The following is a 14,845-nucleotide window of genomic DNA, read 5'->3' on the forward strand; positions in this document are numbered from 1 at the left end:
TGGCCTTTTTGACAAATCTTCTCAGGAAAGTCCTATAAAATCACAGAAACCGCAACATCCAAATAGACAAAACGTATAAAAAAAGAAACTACAAAACTACACCTCCAAATGTGAGTTCATTTTAGTTTTTTTTTCATAGTTTTCGTTAAATCAAAAATCAAAGTTTGTGAAATATTTGACGGAGACGAAAAGTATTCGCATTTGACAAATTTAAAGGACCAAAACTGCTGTAAGTATATTTAAGAGAATATTTTGAACGTATCCTCAAATTTGAGAGACCGTTTTCTCATTTCCTTCGAGTTTTTCGCACCATAACTATTGATTCAAATTCTCATTGTTCCCCGTCTTTTCCTGTGTCTCTTCCACTATCTCCTATGTGATGAATTTTCTTTAAAAGATAGTCATCTCCTATGCGATGAATTTTCTTTAAAAGAAAGCCTTTTAAGGGAAAGAAAAAAAAAAAAAAAAAAAAAAAAAAAGATTAAGAATACCTGGATAAAATGCACTCCGAATTCTTTTTCGTGAGATGAGAGTTTTACAGTATACTTTATATCTGAACTAAAATTTACACCAAATTCTAGGCCCCTTTGTTAAAAAGTACAATGTGAACATTAAATGAGTCCATATTCTTCATCCTCCCTTAAACAATCACAACTGTCAAATTTGTCAAACGATAATTTTTAAATTTGTCAAACGATAACTTTTGGTTTTTTCCTATAGGTAGTACATCCGTAACTATACAGAGGACCAACGGTGAAATTAATGACCCTAACTTTTTTATTTTCTTTGGTGTAATTGGTGCACATTTTATTCAGTCCCTCAATAAATGATATTATGATTAATTCCAAACAACCCCAATGGACACTCCCTCCATTAGGTATCTTCTCCATCTTCAATTTCTCCCATCAAATTTTCCTCTATATATACCTATTAAAACCTCACTCTCCATACAGTTTAATCAGTTTATTTTACCCAAACCCCAAGCAAAAAGAGGCAAAAAAAAAAAATGTCACTTCTGAAAAGAGAAAAAATGACAAGACCAACAAGGTGGAGTCCAACTCCAGAACAAATTATGTTCTTGGAAGAAATGTATAGGAAAGGTTTAAGGAACCCAAAGGCTACACAAATACAAAGTATCACTGCCCATTTGTCTTCTTTTGGGAAAATTGAGGGGAAAAATGTGTTTTATTGGTTTCAAAACCACAAAGCTAGGGACAGGCAGAAGCTTAAGAAAAAACTCCTTGCCCAAATGAACCAACAACAAATTTTAGCTCAATATCCCATTGATGCTCATAGCACTACTACTACCAGTAATTCCAATAACACCAACACAAATGAGCTCTTTCACTGCCCTACTGAGCAGTACCCTCAATATTCTTCTTGTGGTGTTAAGCAAATATGCCCTTTTACATCTACTGGACTTCTTCAAGAGGTAGAGAAATACACAAAAATATTACTACTTGTAGTATTATAATTTATTTGTTTTTGGTTTCATTCTGCATGAGGAAACTATTTCAGGAGCTAGTCAGCTTATCTACAAGAAAGCTTGCCCCCACCCCCACATACACAGGAAAAAAGCAAAAAAAGTAATACTACTCCCGGTCACTTTCCCTTTTGCACGCTCTTTGAAAAATTATAAATAAAAGATGTATTTTACTACCTTATCCCTATCTCTCTCCAATAAATACATTCTAATCAATATTGATTATTTTCAAGAATAGTTAATACTAGGGGTAAGATGATAAATATTTAATTAATTTTATCTTGATTTTGTAAATAAACAAGTAATTTGGGACATATATTTTTAGTAATGTGGCCGAGTAATATGGGATGGAGGGAGTATTTGATTGTGTTAGGGAATACACTCATCCCTCTTTGATTGTGTAAATTTTTAAATAGGGTTTATGATATCTTGGTCATTCTATTCAAAGCGTTGAGATTTTAGGCTAGATGGTTAGGTTCTTTCATAGGATATTAGAACCAAGTTTTGATAAACTCTTTTTCACAATCATTTCTCTATAGGATTCTATCGCTCTGTAGTTCTCTCTGTTAATTATCTCTAGATTCAACTGAGCGAGTCACTTACTAATCCAGCTCATCGAGCTATTTACTTTGCCCTAGACTCACCATTAACTTGTTGAGTCTGCTCGCTCCTTCTGCTCCAAGCCTTCTCTCTCCAACTCGAGGCTTTCTCTCTCCACTTCAAGTCCACTTTTCAATCTTTCAAAAAGAATGTTTCCAATCATGTAAACCATTATAATTGAGTTATACGTACGAGATGATCTTAGAAAGCACTTCAGCCTCTCATTGGTTATGAAAGGGTTTTCAAAGAGGTCATATGCATTGTCGTGGATCTTTTCACTCATTGTTTTATAGTTTGGAATTATATACTCTGATTCTTTTGTAAATTCTTAGCAACCTGCTCAAATTTTTAAACAAATGAACATGAGGTTGCTTGACTTAAAAAAACTGAAAACTCTAGCATTCCATCAAATGAAAAAGAGAGAGAGAAATTCTTGTATTATTTGCTACGAACCATGCAATATGTGACTTCCATAGTTACTTAGGTATTTCAGTGTATTTATACTTTCAAGCTCTTGGTTTTATATCTTATTTGTTCGCTTTATTTATTTTCTTAATTAACACTCTTTTTTGTGTGTTATAGGGTGGAATCAAAGGTGCATCATCTCAAGTAATGACTTACCACCTATATCCAATGGATCTCTCAAGACCAGCTGAGAATATGGAAAATTGCATGATACCATATGGAAAGGATTGGATCGTGATGATGAACATTAGTCCTAATAATTTAGCTTCTTGTGTCAATAGACCCCTCAAAACCCTACCACTTTTTCCCATAACCGATGGCCTCAAGGACCAGACTACATCTCCTACTTTAAGTCTAGGAGTTTAAGTTTTATACATTGTCTGTGTAAATAATTTTTTACACATCAGGTCATTCTAATGATATACAAAGATAACCTTCCTTATAATGTAAGATTTGAAAGCTTAAAAATAAGATATGTTGCGTTGCCTTCTATAACAAGTAAAGATGACTTGATGGTGTAAAAAACATTCTAAACAGACTGTGTGTATTACTTAAGCTTGTAGTCTATACTAATAGTCACTTTGCATGATCTCCATGCGCAGTAGAATTGTCTAGTCTTTTAGAATTCTTTGCTTCAAAAAAACGTGGCGTAGGATAGTGCCTGTAGTTTAAGTGTTTAGGGTGTACCTTGTAAAGAGTTAAATAATACTGGTGTGTCACTTAAATTGATGGACAGTCTGCAGACTTGTAATAGCGAAATATCTGAATTGTCTAGTTCTGTTAAGAGTCATTTGCATACTAGTAATACTTGTCAAAGAAGATCCATTGACAAGACCACGACCAGTATAAGTACTGTCTTTTCCTTTCTGTGTAACATTAGCGCGTAGAGTTTTTGGCTCCATGTTGAGTTATATTCCTTCCCTTCTAATTTATGTGAACCTAATTTTTTTTTAGATCCATGCAAAAAAAAAAAAAAAAATTCTTTTCATATTTGAAAATAATTTATCTTTATGCAATGATTCGTAGCCACACAAATTATATGTGCCTCATTTTACACCACAGTTTCAAAAGTTTTTTTTTTTTCTTAAACTTCGTGGCCAGTCAAATAAATTCACATAAATTGAAAATAATTAGATACTAAAAGTAACTTGTGTGTAACTCAACCCTAAAGCTAATTTATGAGGTAAAAATTATTCAAGACCATATAAAGAGAAAATATCATGCCTAATGAGCCGATGTGGGACTCAACATTAAGTATTAATACAGAGTAATTTTTTATAGTTTAAATTTTTATATGAGGTGGTCAAATTATTCAAGATATTATATAGGTCACGCAGACAATCTTTCGGTTTAAATCTCATCGCTTCCTCGATCTCAAAAAGAAAAGGAAAAAAAATTGTAATGTGTTTTGCCAAAGGAAAAGAATCAACCTCAAAAGCCAAGATTTAATCTGATGGGTTTAAACTCTGATATTTTTACCTTGAACAAATATATTTTTGAAATTATGAGTTTAGAATCAAATATCCCTTTAAGAGTAATTTCTTAAACTGGGTTTATGAAAAGAGTACGTCTTGAAATATAATATAATTAAATAATTGAAAGTATATTTTTTTACTAATTAAGTATTCCCTCTGTTTCAATTTGTTTCTCTAGGTTTGATTTGGTACGGAATTTAAAAAATTATATTTTTAAATTTTGTGATCTTAAACTAAAGATATGTAAAATATATCAAAATGTTGTTAAATCTTGTGATCTAAAACATGTCATGTGGAAGTTGGAATTGAAGAGTTTTCAAAAAAGAAAAAAGACATTTTTTAAAATGCATTAAAAAAAAAAAGACAAATAAATTAAAACGAGGAGAGAAATAATTTAAGCATTTCGATTTAATCATCACCCTTCAACACTCCCAAAAAAGGTGCCATAAAGTAGTGCCTGCAGTTTAAATTTTTTTAGTCTGTACTCCGTGAAGAGTTTGGATGGAACGTTAGTTTGAATCCGCAATTTAAATGACCCAAAAAGTGAGATTATGTTCTAAAATAACCCACACAAAAAAAAAAAAGTTACAAACGTTTGGACCTGATATCTTTTTCTGTGAACAATAATGTAGGTTCAATACATCAAGTATACCTAAACGTTTGGACCGTCGTTTTAGGGGTTGTAAAGCGCCCCGAAGTAAGTTTTGTTTGGAAACTTGTTATTGTTAGGGTTAAGTGTTTTATTTTATAAGATTTTGATTTAAGCGTTTTATTATTTAGTCAAGGCATTACTTTATTTCAAATATGTCGAGATTTTTTTCATATTATTTCGAATATGTCGAGATTTTTTTCATAATTAATTTATTAATTATTTAGGAAAATAAAGACTAAGATAACTAATTATCATTAAGAAAATAATACCAAAAAATAATAATATTAACATAAAATGTACAATTTATTTACATATACACAATCTCTAATGGGTCCCACATGTGGGAGCCTTTAGAGTAACCTTAGGTCCCAGGAGTTCTTAGAGTAACCCTAGGCCTAAGGCGATCCCCACCGCCCCCACCACCCTCACCATCATCTCCATCCCCATTCTTCCTCTTAATAATAGGATGCTCTATGTCATGATCATCCTTCCCTTTCTTCCTTTCACCCTTGACCATAATATGTTTCTTCTGGGATCTACGTGCGCTATGTACGGTCGGAATCTCATCAGCATCAGGAGACGGGTCCATCTCATCAAGAGACGGGTCCACAGGCGCAGAAGGATGAACCTGAAATAACATATAAACAATATGTATTATTTTTAATTTAGATTTAATTAATACATTATCTTTTGGTAAAAAATCAAACTTGTGTGTCGACGGGCTCTTGAGAGGGCTCCTGATCTGGCTCCTTAGCAGTCTCCCAAGCGGGCTCTTGAGTTGGCTCCTCAGCGGTCTCCCGAGCGGGCTCCTGAGCGAGCCCCGAAGCCGGAGCTGTAGATGGTGCCGGAGCTAGAGCTGGAGCTGGAGCTAGATCATAAGAAATGGAAAATTATATAATAATTAGTATAAGTATTTTGATTTGTTAAAATAATTATTTTAAACACTTACATCTTGGTTCTCAAACATGTCGAAGTCCATGAATGTGTAGTCGTACTCCAGCTCCTTTTCACCCTGTAGATCACGAACTAGCCGCTCACCCTATGGATGACGAACTAGCGGCGTACACTGATGCTTCTACTGATTTCCAGTCTATGTGATAAAAATATAGCTCAGCTGGCGTTTATAGAGGTGGAAACGACTAGTAAGAAGTCGACGGGCGCTCTGAAGTCAACGAGAGCCCTGAAGTCAACGGATGCTGCTGGGCTGTAGCGGGAACAGTAACATGGTAGTCAGGCTTATCTACTAGACGAAGAACTCCATCGCCACCACCTCGGCCACCAAGCCCTCTGGCCCCACCTCCTCTGTCACCAGCCCCTCTGCCCCTTCCCCCTCTGTCACCAGCCCCTCTACCCTTACACTCTCGGCCACCAGCATCTCTGCCCCTACCCTCTTTGCCACCAGCCCCTCTGGCCCTACCCCCTCGGCCACTACCACATCTATCACCACTGCCTCTACAAGCATGACCACGACCACCCGCTGCTTGACAATGGATCTCTGGAACACGCTCATAGATATGTCCGAGCTCTTGTGATTGTCGCATACCAACATCTTATACTGCCCTGCGAGTACTGGATATCCTCGGCCATCAGGATGACACGTCCTGGGGTTATCAATCAAGTTGCGTGTGATCTGCTGGTACCACTCCATGTACTCTAGGATCGGAGTTGTATGTCCGACCACTGCTAACGTCCCATCCTATGATCCCAAAGCTGGATCTGCACCTGCATAAAGGCCAGGTATGGAGGAGTGACGGTCGCACGCTTTTCTCGCGTATATTAATCGTGCTTCTAAAGGACCAACTCAGGTATATCCTGTACATGCCCGAACTGTCGTAAGACGAGGTGGGGCATGTGATCCTGAACGATATCCATGTGTATCAACGGACACCGCGACCTCCATGTCCGCCGTCATATGATCTAGCTAATTCCTGAATGGAAGAAGTCTGTGGTGCGTATCCACATCTCGGATTACACCTCCCGTCCATCTCCGCGCATAGGGCATGCCCTTAGCAATGAAGTCAGGCTTAGGCTGCACAGCTACGGCTGAAAAAGGCCTCATCCTAGACCACACCCATATTTGAAAGGGTCATTAAAAAAAATATTTTATTAGTCGTCGTTTCAAAAAGCTATATTTAGAATAAAATTACACACTTAAATATATTACCTGGAGGAGCGCAAGAAATCCACAGACATCCCTATGGACGCCCGTAGACGCTCGACATAATGCTCGATATAGGAAAGCGTAACAGCAGCGCCCCAGCTATAACATCCCAACTGGCCCAGATCATCCAGAAATAGCAAATACCTGTTGACACCTATTTTTGACCTCCCATAATTTATTTTATTACTCAAAGTGCCTAAATATTAAATGGGGGTAACAAATATTTTTTAGTTATAAAAAAGAATCAAGATGATTTTACAGACTTTGCATATAATGTTTTACCTTTAGTGTTTGGTCAAATAATTTCTATAAAAAATCTCTTGGAAATTATTTCAAAATAACTAATAAGGCACTTTGCTAAAAATAGTGTGGAGTAGCTATTTATTTGGTTATGCAAATATCAGGATTTTAATTAGCAACTATTTACCCCTATTTTAGTTCAAGGAAATTGAGTAATTAAAGTAAGTAATCATTTTACCCCAAAATTTTAATTCTCTGCACAATCACTTATGAGGACAATTCTCAAATTAATCTAGATAAATTAATTATGATTATTGCCTATTATGTGTTTAACTATGGCTACAATTGAAATAATCAATTAATTAGCCAAAATGGGTCCACAATTGAAAAAGAAAATTCACGCTTCAATTCAATTGAGGCCATTTCTTAAATTTATTATTTTTTGTGAAGATTAGTCTTGCTTTTAAATTAATTGGTTGATTAGTTTCATTTTTTAGTAGATCAATCTCTTAAATTGTTTACCCATTAATTTTTTCTTTTTTCTTATTTATGTATAATACAATATATACATATATAGAACATATATAGAAATTTATATAGAATACGTGCACATGGTGTATATATTATACTATTATATAAGTGACAATGTAAATATTTTGTCGTCCATAGTTCCCTTAGAACTGTTTGGTTGTGAGTTTGCCAACCAAAAAGGTTGTACTTACTATTTATCTCTTTACATACCAAAGCATGATCAAGAAAGTTCCTAAGTCATTTTGGGTAATACATGACTGCTTGAGCCTATAAATATTCTACACGTGATTTTGTCTTTTTCCCTTATTCTGATTTGCACTTATTCACTTTTTGAGACCATTTCACTGGCCTAATTTGGTCTCACGTGGACCCGTGGTAGTTTCTATTGCATTTACCATCATTCTTCCACTTGGGCCTTGCTAATTAATTTTATTATAGTAACTTTTTGTTATTTTTTTTCCTTTATCTCAAAATATTTATTACATTTCATTTTTTTAGAGTCAAATTATATAAGATTTAACAAATATTTTAAGAATATTTACATTATGTTGATAGGAAAATTGCAATTTATAGTTTTTTCTGTATATTTTTTGAATATCTAAATTTTAATTTTAAAAGATTGAATTAATCTAACTCAATTTAGCTCGAAACTAATCACATTGCTTTACTTTTGGGATGTAGAGAATATATTATTTATCCATATACGTTACGTAAAATCTTGACAAACTTTGGAGCCAAATTTTCGTTTACAACCGAGTAATTTATTAGGTATTATAATATCTTTTATCTTAAATAAGCGAGGATGACAAAGATTTGTCGTCCTCACAGGATTTAAAAAGGAATTTCAATGCTTACACGTGGCTCCTGAATTTAATTTTCCTTTCCATTGCCAATCTCTTATTTGCGGTGGGCCCATGTCCAATTCAACTTTGCTTTAGTGCCTTGCTTCCCATTTATTACCTCAATCGTGTTATATATATATTTTTTTTAAATAAGACCATCTTTGCAAAGGATTAAAAGCAATTCTAATCCTTCACAAATTCGCTGCAGTCTTATTCATCTACTCAAGTAGTTCCTCCTCTTAATTTATGTGACACTATTTGATTTGACATAAAATTAAAAAAAAAGTAGAGTCTTTTGAAATATATGGTCTAAAACAAACCTTAGATATTTATGTGGTTATAAATTATTTCATTCAGGTAAAAATAATAATTTTTAAGGTAAATTATTTCTAATTATAAAAATATGACATTAATTATAGAAATGTGACATTATTTTTGGGATAAATTAAAAAGGAGAGGGTACCACAAACTTGGGACAGAGAGAGTATAAATTTACTTGGGATTATGTAGTGTTTTTAATTTTTATATTTGATCTAAAATAAACATTTTTTTATAACTAAAATGGTGGTAATCTTTTTTAAAATTTATCGATTTTTAGATAACCAAGAACTCATATAAATCAGTATTATTTAATTTAGGATTTTTTAGTGAAGAAATTTCTTACTTTTGTAGGGTGAGTTATTTCTTAAGGGGTGTGCCCAATCTAAAAACCACCTATTATATGGACCAGATGATACCTTTTACATTTTCATCCTTATATATTATTAGGTAACTTTGAAGCATTTTTTTTTTAAAACTGAAGCATTTATTAGGTCTTACTTTACATTTAGACATTTCCTATGTTCTCTCAATATTCTTGTCTCTTTTTGTTTAAACCTCAAAAATTTTGCTTCTTCAATAAGCTCATGATATGTACTTGCAAATATAGAAGGTAAAAATTATTGGGTAGTGTCGTGTAGTGTTGAGCGTTGAGAATGAAGGTAGCTTTATCAATCAAGATCTGTCTTTGAAATCTCTTGTTAGGTTAACTAAGAATTAATCTCTTGTCTTTATTAAAGAATAATTAATAAATATCAAATAAAATCTATTTTTGTATACTTTATCATGTTAGTTTATAGAATATTGAATTACTTACGTCTCTTTAGTATTTGTTAATTTTTCTACTAAACTTACTTTCTCATAATAAATTTTTCTTTAAAGATTATCCAATTATATGGTGAAGAAACTTTAGTAATTATGAAAACTTATCAACAAGATATGATTAACCTGCAGTTACATTAAATTAATTATGTAGCAGAAAAATGTGACACAAATTATAGTACTTATTTAGTAAGAGTTACGTAATATTTCATATTTTGAGTTTGGGCCCGGGCTTAGCACGGGCCTTCTGTAACTAGTATATATATATATACTGCCCATTTTTCAGAAAGGACCGAGTCCAGCCCAACAAGGGCCAGACCCGGCCCAACTCGCAACTTAAAGCAAAGGGTCTCTCTCCCTTTCCCTCACCCCAAAACCGAGCGCCATCCCCCTCTCTCCCTCTCTCTCCTCACGTCATCAGTGCCTTCTAGGAAAAATAACAGGTGTACGACATTGTTTCAGGCTTTGCATAGCCGGAGCGAGCTAAGCATTAAATGCTTACACTCGTTTGTACCTAACCCCACCCAAACGCAGTGGTGCTCCACTATTTTCTTCGCCTTTTTATAGTTTCAACGGTAATATCTATGCAAATCTTTAATTATCTTTGGTTTTTTGTGGTTTGAATAGAGGAATCCCATTGGTTCAAGAAGAACCGAGCGGATCGATTATTTGAGGGCAAAATTCAACCCTCCTTTTTTTTTTTTTTTTAACTTGAATCGTGGCCATTGGAGCCTGAATTGAAACTTGGTTTTTGAAAACTCGCCCTTTGTCCCACATCGGTGGAGATTGAGGCTTTTACTTCGATATGGGGGTATAAATAAGAACCCCTAGGTCACATTGTTAGACAGAGCTTGAATACCATTTTTTGGTCAAGTAATACAATATATTCAAGTTACTTGAAATACCTAAATTTTGAAGCATTTAGCTTTAGAATTTTAAGAGTTTGAGTTAGTTAAAATTTTGAAAAAAAAATTCTATTTGTTGTTGCTTGTGTGGATCTGTGGTTGGTTTGTTTGATCGGGGAAAGCTCTCCAAGTCCCCTTCTCCACTAGGCTGTGCTGAAAAAAGTAATACTTTATGTCTTTTTGTTTTTCATTTTTATTGCATTCTAGGTATTTTGTGCTCTGTTGTTTCTTTTCTCAACATGTTTATCTGGAGATTAGCTCAATTATGTGTTTGTTGTTCAGATTCTGTTTGGTTTAGTGACCATGCTTAAGTTTAGTTTAATGTCATTATTTTCTTAGTGTAATATTCCTGATTTGCTTAGCTTAGTTATTATATAGCTCGGTTTCAGTTATTTATCTTGTTCTGAGAATGGTGCTAGTTTCTTGTTTTAAGTCTAATAAGCATATGAGTAAGAGGTTAGAATCTTCTTAGTGTGTCCAAGTCCCAGTGTCCATTAATTTTGAAAATGGTATGGATTTCTGTCTAGGCTGGTTGTTATATGTTTGAATGAAAGGTCAGCCCTCTCCCAGACTGAGCCTGGTTGTTGTCATCACAGTAGGCTTGCCCTGTTTTGGTGTGCTTAGTTTGGTACTTTCATGTGAAAAGTGGAATGTTTATCATGTCTTCCTGTTGAACCCTTAATCACTCCAATATGTTAGTGTGATACTGCCTTACTACTTGTTTGTTTGGCTTGGCTATGTTACACCTGATGCTTGTCTTCTCAGTTAATTACTCATCCCTACCCTAATGAGTCTACAACCCACTATGTTAAATTAATTCCTTGGGTTCTTGTGTAGTTGACTTACCATTTGGTTGTAGGGGGAGCCTATAGACTTGCTAGTTGGTTCATCATACCTGACCATAGGATTGCTTTGTTTTGGTCTGTCTATGCTGTCCTATTTAGTCCCAATTTGTATTTTATGATTTAGATGTTTGGTGAGTTCTGTATATCACCACGGAGTTTATAATACATTTTGTTTAGTTGAGATGAATCTGTGCATCTTGAAATGACTTCTACTTGATTCTGTCTAGGCATAGATTCTACATTACTTGATATAAAGGTTGTATATCAAAAAAAATAAATGTGCTAGCCTTCCTTGTGAGATCTTGAACCTGCCCATGTATAGAAGTTCTTCATGCCTTGATGTATTTTATGTCTGCCTAAGTCTAGTATGTATACGTGTGAATATTGTAAGTATACCTTGGTCAAATACCTTAGTGAGGAGGTTGGTTTGGTCATTATAGGTCAAGTTCGAACCCTCCCCAATGTTAGCCATGCCTGGGATTCTAGAAATCCCTTGGAACTTGTGCAATATTGGGAAGAAGAGGGCAAGAATTTTCTGTTAATGACCCTCCATACATCCTCATAGAGGTGTATACCATTGTATACCGCAGTATACACTGTATAGAGGCCTGCTTTTTTATGACTTTTCAATACTTGATGATCATCAAATTATTGGGCCTGAAGCCCACTGCTGTTAACAGTTTGATACATATATATATATATATACTAGTTATGTGAGGCCCGGGCTTATATATATATATATACTAGTTATGTGAGGCCCGTGCTAAGCCCGGGCCCAAACTCAAGATATAAAAGCAGATATTTTAACTAAAGAAATACAATTTGTGTTAGTACAAGTGTACAACAACAACAACAACAACCATATACCGATTGTAGTCCCACAAGTGGGTAGTTATATAAAAGCAAAATTTTCATTCCACTCCTTTAATATTTTAACTTCCATTTTGATGAAATTATAACTTATGTATCCTAATTTTCTGAAGTTATTTAGTTCTAAATAAATAATCTATACATAGTTAATGAACTTTTAAGACAAATACATAATTTAACTTCAGGCGACGAGATTTAGAGTCGCTCCTCTCTTAATTGGTGATTAGGGGTTCGAACATGGACATGGAAAAAAATCTTTAGAGGAAGAGGTCCCCCGAATAGGCGCGATGCGTTGCGAATTATCCGGATTAATTGGGCTCAAATGCGGATATCGAGCACCAATCGTAAAATCAAAGAACGTGAAAAATGAGGTAGGAGGTTTGATAGCTTTTGAAAAGTAGACTTTAAAAAACAAAAACAAAAAAATTGACATAAATAAATAAGATTAGGACCTAAAAGTAATTAATTAAAAAGTTTTAAAAATATTTGAAAATTATTGTAAGGACTACAAAAGTCTCTGCGCTCGATAGCTTTTGAAAAGAGACTTTAAAAACAAAAAACAAAAAAATTGACTTAAATAAATAAAATTAGGACATAAAAGTAATTAATGAATTTTTTTTTAAAAATTTGGGAAATTATTGTGAGGACTACAAAAGTCCTCACATTCCCTCTTATATATAATAGTAATATATATATATATATATATATGAGCTATTAATTTGCTTCCTTTCTTCTTGTTTGTGGAAAAATAAAACCCTTCGCTGCATTTGTGGGTCATTCTCCTCCGTACACGGCCCAATTCCAAAGCTGAGCATAGCCAGTATCCACATGTAAGGGAAGATAATATTCGAAGGCCCAGCTAGGGGTAAAAATAGCATTAATGGGGCGGGTAGCCCAGTAGTAATTAAAATTCTTCTCTTTCCCTCATTTTATTTGTTTGTATGATTCTATTTTTGTAAAATCTAAACCTTGTATTAGTGAAACCCCATGGATGTAGAACTCTAAGATATCACCTAGTGGTTTAGGTTTTCTCATCTAAAACTGGTACAAAACCCTTCTCAAAAAAAAAAATCTAACTGGTGACGAATTGGCGTGAAATACGATTTAAACCAAATGGTATTTTTGTGTCAAAATGTAGGATGAAATTTTGCAAGATAACGTTCAGAATTAAAAGCATGCTTTTTTTTTTTTTTTTTTGTAGGAATTTCAAAATGAGCCGTGCAAAAGAAAAAAGGAGGTTTTTAATCTTGTTTTTCTGGCTTTGTTATAAATTAAGTATACAAACTGAGTTTTTTGATTGAGTCTATAAAAGTTGGAAATTTTGTTCGATTTTCTGAACTGAAGACAACATTTCGTAAGGGAATTTGGGCCAAAGAATAGCTGAATTGTACTAAATTTGGGCCTGGAAGCCGACAAAAATGGACTGAAAATGAGACTTCGGATTCGTGAAGTTGGACAAAAAATGGACCTGTTTTGAGATCTGAAATCACGATTGGGCCGAAAAATTGATATTGGGACAGAGTTTAAGGTGTGATGGACTACGGTTTGACTTATTGAGCTTCTCTTAAAATGGGCTCGATAAAAAATGGGCTCATATATATATATAAAACCTGTGAGTACTAAACACATTTCGTTAGGACATATTCGGGAGCAATCCCGGATGTGTCCTAGTCTGGAAATGAAGTGGGTTGAACACTTACGCAGATTTTTCTAAACCAAAACCCCTTATTTATAAGGGGAATTTTTGCTAAATTTTTTGTAAAAAGAGGAGATGATAAACATGATAATGCTATATTTTGCGGAAAGTTCTAAACACATAAACAAATACATAAACCTTACAGTGAAGCTCATAGGTCAACTGTATTCTACGGATCCCTAATACCAGGGTGCTTAAAACCTTCCCTGAGGGATCACCAGAACTCTTACCTTGAACGCTGGTACAAAAACACTTTTTCTCGATCTGAAAAAACTCTTTAAAAGCTCGGTTTTTCTTAATTTTTCTTTTGAATAAATTAGGTGGTGACTCTAAAAAATACAAAATTTGAATTAGAGCGCCAACAACCTCAGATTACTTTTATGCCTTATCCGCGTAAAAGCGAACCATAACAATATCTTAAGCTCACATGGGAACCTGATGTGTTCGGGAACGAGATGCCCCCCAATACGATGAGTAAGTACAGACGGGCACGACGATCGACATCCACCTGAGGTGTACCATCTGTGATAACATGCTCGATGTCTAAGAGGCGCAAGTGAGTACAGAGGGAAACCATCGACATCCAAGTCTGTCCCCACATCTCACCCTCCCCAGGCACTTAATCAGTAAGCCTAGTCAGCTCCTCCCAATACGACAGTGGCAGCTGAGGCTCCTCAATGCATAATGGGCGTCCATCTACTTGTAGCCCATAGATGACCTCCACATCCTAAAGCGTTATAGTGGCCTCACCGGTGCGGAGATGAAATGTGTGGGTCTCCGGTAGCCACGCTCAAACATGGCCGTCACGCAGCCTATCATGATGTACCCGACCAGCAGCGACGCAATGGTAGAACCGCCCTGATAAAGTATATCTAAGACGCAAGGATGTGGGGCCCAAGCCCCTGAAAGATCCCACGCATGTTCCACCCTACGAGGTCGG

At 34.9% G+C, this 14,845-nt stretch overlaps 1 protein-coding gene across 1 annotated transcript; it reads left to right on the forward strand.

Moving 5' to 3' along the window:
* The first annotated feature begins 749 nt into the window (after positions 1-749).
* Positions 750-2,914, forward strand: LOC132062341 (WUSCHEL-related homeobox 3-like). Its single transcript, XM_059454926.1, has 2 exons — positions 750-1,432; positions 2,666-2,914. Exons 1-2 carry the CDS (start codon positions 1,007-1,009, stop codon positions 2,912-2,914), a joined length of 675 nt encoding a protein of 224 aa, XP_059310909.1. The 5' UTR covers positions 750-1,006.
* Positions 2,915-14,845: the final 11,931 nt, after the last annotated feature.

The sequence above is a fragment of the Lycium ferocissimum genome, chromosome 7, assembly GCF_029784015.1.
Source record: "Lycium ferocissimum isolate CSIRO_LF1 chromosome 7, AGI_CSIRO_Lferr_CH_V1, whole genome shotgun sequence".
Lineage (NCBI taxonomy): Eukaryota > Viridiplantae > Streptophyta > Magnoliopsida > Solanales > Solanaceae > Lycium > Lycium ferocissimum.